This window comes from Octodon degus, unplaced genomic scaffold (genome assembly GCF_000260255.1).
Source record: "Octodon degus isolate 3935 unplaced genomic scaffold, OctDeg1.0 scaffold00008, whole genome shotgun sequence".
In the NCBI taxonomy this organism is placed as follows: Eukaryota; Metazoa; Chordata; class Mammalia; order Rodentia; family Octodontidae; genus Octodon; species Octodon degus.
Window position 1 is genome coordinate 8,917,163 of NW_004524584.1, and position 10,721 is coordinate 8,927,883.

General features: G+C 35.5%; 2 protein-coding genes across 3 annotated transcripts in view; one reads left to right on the forward strand and one right to left on the reverse strand.

Annotated features, from left to right (window-relative positions):
• Nphp3 (nephrocystin 3) overlaps window positions 1-1,573 on the forward strand; it is a 45,476-nt gene extending 43,903 nt beyond the window's left edge. Inside the window, exon 28 of the mRNA XM_004625014.2 lies at window positions 1,391-1,573. Within this exon, the coding sequence (XP_004625071.2) occupies window positions 1,391-1,439 (49 nt within the window). The 3' untranslated portion in view covers window positions 1,440-1,573. The remainder of the gene's footprint in view (window positions 1-1,390) is intronic.
• The window catches only part of Uba5 (ubiquitin like modifier activating enzyme 5), a 28,810-nt gene that overhangs the window by 1,743 nt on the left and 16,346 nt on the right, over window positions 1-10,721 (reverse strand). The window contains exons 9-12 of one of the 2 annotated variants that reach the window (XM_023705186.1): window positions 7,275-7,410; window positions 1,092-1,167; window positions 847-953; window positions 274-294 (exon numbers count right to left, since the gene is read on the reverse strand). In XM_023705186.1, coding sequence (XP_023560954.1) covers window positions 274-294; window positions 847-953; window positions 1,092-1,167; window positions 7,275-7,410 — 340 coding nt within the window. The remainder of the gene's footprint in view (window positions 1-273; window positions 295-846; window positions 954-1,091; window positions 1,168-7,274; window positions 7,411-10,721) is intronic. The other variant, XM_004625015.3, reaches the window with a different exon arrangement.

The window sequence follows — 10,721 nt, forward strand, 5'->3', positions numbered from 1 at the left end:
TTAAAAACAAATAAAAATGTCAAGAATATTAAAATTACTGCCTGATAAATAAAATACTGGTGGGGAAACTCAAGGACTTTGTTTCTCCTTAAGAATTACATTTATATGTATATGGTTAAGTGAGAAACTTCAACATTATTTCTATAATGGCTGCACTAATTTACATCTCCACTAACAGAATATAGTTCTTTTTCTTGCACATCCTCACCAGAACTTATTAATCTTTTGTCTTTTTCATAACAGCCATTCTAATAAAATGAGATGATACCTCACTTGGTTTTGATTTGCATTTCTCTGATGATGAGAAAAGAAAAGAAAAAAAAAGCAAAAAGAAATGTTCAGCAGTTTTAAAATATATTGTTAGCTATTTGTATCCTCTTAAGAAAGGTTCTATAGAATGTTTATTGAAATGGTATTATAGACAAAACTATACACAAAAACAATGTTTTCATGCAAACAAAAACTGATTCATTATGAGTAAACAAAACCATTTGATGTCTGTGTTTTCAACTAACTTAAAATGAGCTATGTTCATCTCTATAGGAACACTGAATACCTCTCATATTTTAATGGTTAGTGTACAGTATCAACTGTATCTAAAATAGAAAACACAGCCCTAGCTTAAAAAATAGAATGAGCAGATAAAAATACATTTTCTCAGGGCTGGGGAGATGGCTCAATAGAATAAGCGCTTCCCCGGCAAGCGCAAGGGTCTGAGTTCAATCCCTGATTCCGCAAAATAAAAAAATAAATAATAATAATTTTCTCTTAGCTCCTGCTTATTTATAGGTAAATTAAATTTTAGAAGTACCTTAAATTTATAGTTAAGTTAAATTTTATAATTACCTTATTTGGAATTGTATATGCCACTGTAATTCCTTCTGGTAACTCAGGAATTGGACCTGAAGAACTTTTTAGTTCTTCTTCTGAAACTTCAGATACGAGCTCAATACCTGCAAAATTAAATTTACTCCTGTAACAGTTCTGAAGAAACTTCATAAGCAATAATTGTTTAAAATTTGCATAATTTTGTATTTCCCACCACAAAAGATCTTTTCATGCAACTACTTTAATTTATAAGAAATCCTTACCCCACTCATTATCCTCATGTATTATCTCCTCCTCCTCTTGAACAGTCTCCTGCTTAGGCACTGCAACCACCTTTTTCTGTAGAAATCAAACAGCACCAAATGTTTTCTCATTGTCAGTTCTCTGAAGCATTAAGAATTGAGATAATTTTTACCTTATCAGGGGTCACAATTTTCATTTTGAATATGATGAATATATTAAAGATACAGAATCCATTTATATTTCAAGTGTGTTTCTTTTTTAAAAAGTTTATTGTTCTATGCAATATGATCTTCATGGGACTGTCCTCCTGGCTTTTAAGGTTTCTGGGGACAGGAAATGCCCAACAACCAAAGCAAGGTAGTCCCTAGGGCTAAGAGATCCAGGGAGAAAGAGCAGCATCCCAGGATGGGTTATCACTCCAAAGGAACTCCACAGTAAGCAACAGCTGGAGAGAGATCCAAGCTCACATACCCCTAAACCACCAGAGTGCTTGTTCAGATGCCATTTGGAGAATTTGATTACTTTAATATGGGACTCAGAATAATTAAAAAAAAACCTTTTAGAGCTCCCAGTGGTACCTTCCCATAGTGACTTGGTGAGAGAGTACCTGGACAGCTGCAGATAGGCAGCAGGCTAGAAGGAGATCCCCTGAGAAATTTAAGCTCAGGCCAGGAGGCACGGAGTTGTGCTCAGAAACAGCTGGGTCTGAAAATGCCTGTTGGCATTAAGTACTTGAACATTTGCCTTGCTGCCAATATTCAGCACAGATCTGAGGTCTAATTGCTTTCCCTATCCACCAACATGAAGAAGAACATGTTTGGGCATGGACAGTTGGCACAGTTGTGGGACCTCTGGAATAGGGGGTGCACCTCACAAACCCACAGGCTGAAGGGATGAAAAGCTAATCAAAAACTGAGACTTGCTGAATTTCAAAACTGCAAATCCTAGAAGGAAGAGTAGATGCTAACAAAAAGCTAGCTGAGGTAAATAAAATGATACAACACATGAATAGTCAAATATAGCAAAGAACTAGAGTCCATGAAGAAGTTTTCAAACACAAATTCTGGAGATTAAAAAATTATACTGAAAGTGTAGGCAGCAAAGGTGAGCAATATAAGGACAGGGTACCAGAATAAAAAGATAGGGAGGCCATCAGAAGCAATTAGAAATACCTTAAAAACAATACGAAAACATGAAAAATTAATTCTAAACCTGTTAGATGACACTAAGACTAAGATTAAGTGGAATAAATGAACATCAGAAGATGGCATGAGAGATTAAAAAGATACTACAGAATAGCAGGAAACTTACATTGAAAAAGAATCAAACATACACATAAGTGAGGCATACAGAACCCCAAACAACCATGATCAAAAAAGAACCTCTCCACAATACATCATAATCAAAATATCTTAAGTCCAATAAAGAGACAGAAACTTAAAGGCTGGTAGAGAAAATGAATAATTAATAAAGGTAAATCATTAGATTTACTGTAGACTTTCCAAGAGAACCCTTGAAGGCCAGGAGAATGTAAGAGTACAGTGTTTCAAGCCTAAAAGGTAATAGTTTTTAAATAGACTTATATATTCTGCAAAACAACTCTCAAATTGATGGAGAAATAAAGTATTTCCATGGTAAAAAGTACCCAAGAACTTCCTGACCACCAAACAACCACCTCAAAAAACTCTGAATGACATCTTAGAGATAATGAAGCCAAAAATACCACCCCCTCAAAAAAATCGAATACAACACATACACAGGTAGGGTGAGTAGATCAACCAGAAAGGGATAGCGAAGAAAATCAGCAACAGGAAAACAATGCAATGATAGGGTAAGTAAGAACTCAATATGACCAGCCAGATAGCTCAGCAGACCAAAGTGCCTGCTTATGCAGAGCACAGCGGCCAGTGTTTGATCTCTGGCTTGCAGTGCTAGTCCCACCCCTGGGGCGCACTGAGACAGAAATTGAGACTGGAAATGGTGGCTTTAAATCCAGTGCATGGGAAGCTGAAAACGGGAGAATCACTACAAGTCCGATGTATGTAGTGAGACCCTGTAAACCCTGCATACCCTAAATATATATTTAAAAAAAAAAAAAAAAAAAAACCTCAGTAACACCTCTCAGTGTGAATGGTGCCATTTTCCCATCCAAAAGACACAGATTGGCAAAATGGATCAGGAAACAAAACCCAATAATAGTAGGGAGTGTTCTGCAAGATGAGAAAATAAACTTTTTTTGAGAAAATGTTTCTAAGAAATTTTAACTTGATAAATGAGCAATGTCTTACAAGAAGTATGTTATGCTGAAAGTCACATGATCACAACTAGTGTTTCATCTCCCTGCTTTGATATACAAGTGTTTTGGATTATTAGTGAAGGGGCTGGGAATATAGCTCAGTGGCATAAATGCCTGCCTGGATTACGAGTGAAAACACATTTTATCCAAAAGAATCACACAAATTAAAAATCAAAGAAATGAAAACAATATTTCATGCAATGAGAACCTGGAAAAAAGCAGGATGTATGGATAGCAAACTGGATTTCAGACACAGTGGATTTCAAGCCAAGCTAATTAGAAAAGGCAAAGAAGGTCACTACTTATTGGTTAAAGGACTAATTCATCAGAAAAAGACAACAATTATATACCTGTCTTCATAAAACAAACTATTAAACATAAAACATCAGGTAAATACCAAGATAATTATAATAGGAGCCCTCAACCCACTATCACAACTAGACAAAAAAACCAACGAAGAAATATCAAAGTAGAACCACATCATCAAACAAATGGACTTGATAGACATCACAGTTCCACCAACAACAGAATACACATTCTTCTCAACAGCACAGATTTTCTCAAAAACTGACCACATGCTAGCCCATAAAGCATATTTAAGTAAATGCAAAACTACTAAAATTATCCCATGCTTATTGTCAAATCATAGTGCAATGAATCTAGAAATCAATGCCAAAAGAAACCATAAAAATTATGCAAACATGGACATTAAGGCAAAATAGCCTTTTGAATAATCAAGGAATCATAGAAAAATGAAATGATAATGCCAGGTCAACATACTGGAACCTATGGAACACAATGATAGCAGTTCTAAAAGGGAAATTTATGTCTGTGAATGCCCACATTATTTAATTCCAAACCTAAATAATGATACACCTCAAGGTCCTAGAAAAATAAAAACAATCCAAACCCAAAGCTAGTACAAGAAAGAAAATTATAAAGATCAGAGCAGGATATAATGAAATTGAGACTAGAAAAACAATCCAAAGAATTAATAAATTAAAAAGCTAGCTTTAACAGAATAAGCAAAGTAGATAAGTCTCTAGCCAACCTTACTTTTTAAAAAAGGCATAAGCCAAATAAGAAATTTTAAAATGGCAAAATTACAATGAACTGCCAAGATTTAGAAAATTACAAGTAAATACTTTGAGAGCCTGTACTCTAATAAAATGAAAAATTCAGATAAAATGGATGGATTTCTAGATACAAACTAACAAAACTCAACCAAGAATACATAAAAACTCTGAATAATCCAGTATTAGGTAATAAGATTAAAGAAGTAAAAAAAAAAAAAAAAAAAAAAAATCACTAAAAAAAGCTTTACCCCTAATAGATTCACATCCAAATTCTTTAAGAACTAACACAAATACTCCTCATGCTATTTAATGAAATTGAAAGGGAAAGAGCACTCTCAAAGTCATTCTTGAAAGATAGCATTACTCTAACTCAAAAACAAGAAAAAGATCCAACCAAAAAAAAAAAGAAAACTACAGGCCAATCTCTTTAATAAACGGTGACACAAAAATCCTCAACAAACACTAGCAAACAGAATGCAATGAACCATCAAAAATATCATGACTAAGTAAGATTCATCCCAGGGATGTAAGGATTGTTCCAATATACACAAATCAAAAATGTAATATGTCACATAGAAGCAAGGGCAATAATCACTTGATCATCTAAATTGATTTAGAAAATGTCTTTCATAAAATGCAACATGTTTTCAGAAATGATGAACAACAATATAGGAGTTTATCTCAATTGGATAAAAGTCATTTATGACATACAAATGGCCAACATCATATTAAATGAGAAGCTGAGCTTTCCCTCTAAAATCCAGAACAAGGCAAGGATGCCCACTATCACCACTGTTTAATATAGTTCTCAAAACAGCCACGGCAACCAGGCAAGAGAAAGAAATGAAAGGCATATGTATAGGAAAGGGAGAATTTAAATTATCATTATTTGCAGATGACATGTTTTGCTACATGGAAGACCCCAAAACTGCATCAAAGATTCCTAACCAAATTCCACAGAGTAGAAGTATAGAAAGTCTGTACTCAAAAGATTAATAGGGTTTCTATACAGCAATAAATTCCCTGAGAAAGAAATTCAGAAAATAATAAGTTTCACAATAGCATTAAGAAAAATGAAATACTTAGAAATCAATCTAACCAAGAAAGTTAAAGACTTCTATGGTGAAAACTATAGTATTGTGAAAAAGGTCAAAGAGGCCCTCGGAAAATGGAAAGATACCTTTTTTCCTGGATCCACAGAACCAATATAGTCAAAATGACCATACTTTCAGAACTCATACACAGATTTCATTTAATTGCAATCAAAATACAAGTAACACTCAGAACTAGAGAAAATTATCCTAGGTATCATGTGGCATCAGAAGAGACCTAAAAATAGCAAAAGCAATTCTGGGTAACAAGGAAAAGGTAGAAAGAACCACAATCCCAGATCTAAAGTAATATTTAAAGCTACAGAAAAAAAACAGCATGGTTGCGGCAAAAATCAAAACACCCAAACAGACATGTGGGTAAATGGGACAGAACAGTACATGCAGAAACAACTTCCAACACATTCAACTATCTCATCTTTGACAAAGTGGTCCAAGACTTAACAGTGGAGGAAAGATAACTCTTACAAAAATGCTGCTGGGAAAATTGGCTATCCACAAGCAGAAGATTCAGGGGGAATCCACATCGCTCACCATGTACTAAACTAAAATCAAAATGGATCAAAGATCTAAGTATTAAAACAGAAACAACCTGCCATAAGATAAAATAGGTAAAATCCTAAAAGAGATAGGCATAGACAAGAGGACTTTTTGAACAGAACTCCAATTACAGAAAAAATAACACTAAGAAGTAACCAATGAGATTATGTAAATTTAATAGCTTCTTACAATAAAGGAAATAACCAAGAGTGAAAAAACAACCTACTCAATGGGAAAAAAAAATTTCCAGCTATTCCTTAGAATGAGGACTAATATCTAGAATATATATATAAAAAAAAAACTGAAAAAATTAATCCCAAAATAAAGACCCAATCAAAATATGGGAAACTCTCAGAAGAAATACAAATAGCCAATATATACATTAAAAAATGTTCACCATCACTGGCCGTTAGAGAGATACAAATTAAAATTATACCAAAATTCCTTCTTAGTCCAAACAGAACTGCCATCATCAAGAATTCAGATAGCAACAACTGAGGGCAAGACTCTAGGGGAAAAGGAACCCTTCTTCATGCTGGAAAAATAAGCTAGTATAACTAGTGTGGAAATCAGAATGAAGATTCTTAAAAAAACTAAAACCGGAAATACTACTCCACCCAGCTATTCCCCTCCTAGGTATCTTCCTAAGAGTTAAAAACATCATATCACTCATGCTTACAGCAGCACAATTCATAATGGCTAAATCTTGGAAGCAGCCGACATGTCCATCAATAATAAATGGACAGAAAAAATGTAGTCTTTATGCACATGGAATATTACTCTGCCACGAAGGAGGATAAACTTGAGTCATTTGTAGGGAAATAGGTGCACCCTGAGACCATAATGTTAAGTGAAACGAACCAAACATCCAAACTTAAATAGCACATAGTTTCTCTTATATAAGAAAGCCGAACTATAAGGAAAGTAAAATAAAAGATAGATAATAAGCAAAAGCAAAGAGATGGAGGGAGAGAAAAGGGGGGATGAGAAAGACATACTTGGGAGGGAATAGGGCATAAGAAGCATTAAGGTATGTTCTGTACGTGGACCGACTCCTCACAGTGAACAAGATTGTGATGTGCTACAAACATTTACTAAAAAGCAGCCTGCAACAAGAGCAAAAGAAAAGGCCATCACACACAGAAACTGATCCCTCAGACACCAGGACGGGCCGTCACATACCTTATACTCTTCCTGCTGCCTCCTGCAGTTTCTGTCATCACACTGGGGATTGGGCTTCATGGACATAGTAGGAAAAAAGTCCTGCATTGCATTATATCCGAGGTAAAAACTAACCGTTCCGAAATCTAACAGAAACCTAGAAAAGCAAATCACGGGAGACATAAGCAAAGAATGAAGAACATAAAAGCACTAGAAGTTCTTTTAAAAAATGATTTTAGAATAGCTCATAATTTCTGGCACACATGACACAGAAAAAGCTTTTCTCTCTTACAGAGCCTGGCTCAGAGAAGATATTTTCATGCTTGTTAAATGAAAGAAGGAAAGAAAACATTATTAATTGTTGAATGCAAATATAAGAAAAAATGTTCAAGAGCACTGGTCATTTGAGAAGTGCAAATTAAAACAACACTGAGATTCCATCTCACTCCAAAAAGAATGGCTATCATAAGGAAATCAATGAGCAGCGAATGCCGCAGAGGCCATGGGGAAAGGAACCCTTCTCCACTGGTGGTGCAGGCATAATCTAGTACAACGACTGTGGAAATCAGTGTGGAGACTCCTCAAAAAACTAGCATTACAGGTCCCATTCAACCCTGCTATTCCCCTTCTGGGTATTTTTCTAAAAGAATTGAAAACATCACACAACAGTGATACCATATGAACTCATGTTTATAGCAGCATAGTTTGTCATAGCTAAATCTTGGAAACAACACAAATGCCCATCAACTGAGGAATTGGTCAAAAAGAAGTGGTATTTCTATAAACTGGAGTTTTACTCAGCTATAAAGAAAGATAACTTGGGCTTTTATAGGTAAATGGATGCAATTAGAGGTTTAACTCATAAGTGAAATAAATCAGACCCACATGCGTAAACATTTCCCTAGTGTAAGAACCTAAAAGAATAAAATCTGAAAGATACAATAGATATATTAGAACAGAAAGAAACTGAGCATAAGGAATAAACAACAGGTGAGGGAAAGGAGAAAAGAAAGAAACAAAGGGGGAAAAATCATGTAACTATGCACACAGAATAGCTAAAATGACTGTACTACTAATTCCTATCAGTCTTTTAAAGCAAGCAGGTAATGTTTAAAATTTTTACTTTGACCAATTTTTTTTTTTTACTAATATCTGTAATCTGAGCAACAATGTACAATACAACCATGATTGAATGCCTTTTTTTTTTTTTTTGCATTACTGGGGATAGAATAGGGACCTTACACCAGCAGGGCAGGCACTTATGCCACTGAGCTATCTCCCCAGCCCTCATCTTTTTTGAAAGTGTGTATTATCTCTAATATCTTATCTATTATTTTTGTAGTCTCTTTAATATAAATTAAAAAATGAAAAGGAAAAATTTAGAATGCACCATTTTGGACTCCTAATAAAGATAAAATGCTGGCAATTAAAGTATTACACATTAAAAGTTTTTAAGAAGCATACTCATTTTAGAGCTCTTAAAATGTGAGGAGTGTTGCTTTTAAAATCTCTGAATTAGTACTAAATTTACTTAGTAAAATTTACTTAATAATTAATTTACTTAATATAATACCTAATTTTAAAATTAGGTATTACATGAAGTATACAACCTTTTTTCTTTTTAATTTGGTAGAGGGATTACAGGTGTGCGCCACCACACCTGGTTTCAGTAGCCTGCAGGGTCGAGCTTGGGGTTCTAGGGCAGGCATGGCATGTATTTCTGGGGATTGAACTGGGTTCTTGTGCTTCCCAGGCAGGCGCTTAGACTGCCGAGTTATCTGCCCACCCCTATAAAGTATACAACCTTCAATGTACAGAGCAATAAAAATTTGTCTTTCACTAAGTATCACTAGGTCAAGACACTGAGCATTGCAAGCATCCCCAAGCCCTCCTGGGTCCCCTTCACTGTCAAAGGTGATTCCCTTTAAAAGCCCTATATAGTATAAAGCACAAATGATGAAAGGGAACGTAATTACAAATGCATGCTTTTAAAATACAGCACAGAGAAACAAAATAACAAAGGATATTTTCAAATACAATTCACAGAAAAATGTGCCCACCTCTTTAGGAATAAATTAAAATTAAACGAAGTGCCCATTTTTTATTGATCAGACTGACAAAGCCTAATGAGCTTGATACTCTCCAATGTTACCACAGGTGTGGGTGACCAGGCACTCCTGCACTATGGGAAAGAATCATCCTTGGCAAGGGAAATTCAATAGTATTTGTTGAAATGAATTCCACTTATAAAGACATGCTGTACGGAAGCTCACAATTCAATGATATATGTAAGATGCTTGGAGCACTGTTATGAAAAGTCACAAAAAATATAAGTAATCTAAAAGTCCATCAATAGAAGGCTGCTTAAATTTACAATATATCCTTAGGGAAATACTTCGTGGTTTCCTCTTTGGTACCATGCATAAAATATTCTACTTACATGAGGACTACCAAACTTTGCACAGGCTATTAGCTCAGATATGACATTGACCTAGACAGCTGGCCTCAATTCCTCTGCTGGAAGCTGACATTTATAACTGGTGTCCTTCCTTGTATGATGGCACAATTTGTTATTGTTTTAATCTTCTATTTATTTATTTATTTGGTACTGGATCTCACTACAAAACTCAGACTCATAGTGATCCTTTCTCAGCCTCCTCAGTGCTGAGATTAAGGCTTGAGCCACCATGCTTGGTTTTGGCGTCCAGCACAGTGCAGGGTTCCAGGGGTGGCATGGCATAAGGTACCGGGAATCAAGCCCAGGACCTTGCGCTTGCTGGGCAGGAGCTTAGAAAACTGAACTATCTCCCCAGCCAGCAATTTGTTATTATTTCCTAAGGAAATATAAATAAGTTTATTAAAGTTGCACTTTGAGAAAAGATAAGGTGAGTTAGGAGCACTGCTTTTAATAAAATGTAAGTTGGCTCACAAACTTTAACATAAATATTAGCTGCATAGGAAGATTTTTCTTTTTTAGATATAGTTTAAAAAATGTAGCTGTAGCTGTTTTAGATAACACAAGTATTTCTCTAGTATTTAATCAAGTTCAGATTATTTTTAAAAAGTTGGGCCAACATAGAGGAAGCAAATGTGTTCATGCCTAACTATTCCCCCACTGGGCAGGTGTGCAGAGATTTAGCACATTTGATGAAGTACAGTCATATGTTGTAGAATGATGTTTTGGTCAGCAACGCACCACACATACTGCTGTGGACTCAAAATATTATATAAGGACTGGTCAGATAGCTCAGCGGACTAAAATGCCTGCTTAGGCAGAGTGCAGCGCCCAGGGTTCAATCCCCAGCATGTCTTGCCAATCCCTCCCCCAGGTGCAATGGAGGGCGAGTGAGACTGGGCATGGTGGCGCGCGCCTCTAATCCCAGCGCTTGGGAGGCTGAAAACAGGAGAATCACTACGAGTCCAATCTATGCAGTGAGACCCTGTAGACTCTGTACTAAATGTATTATT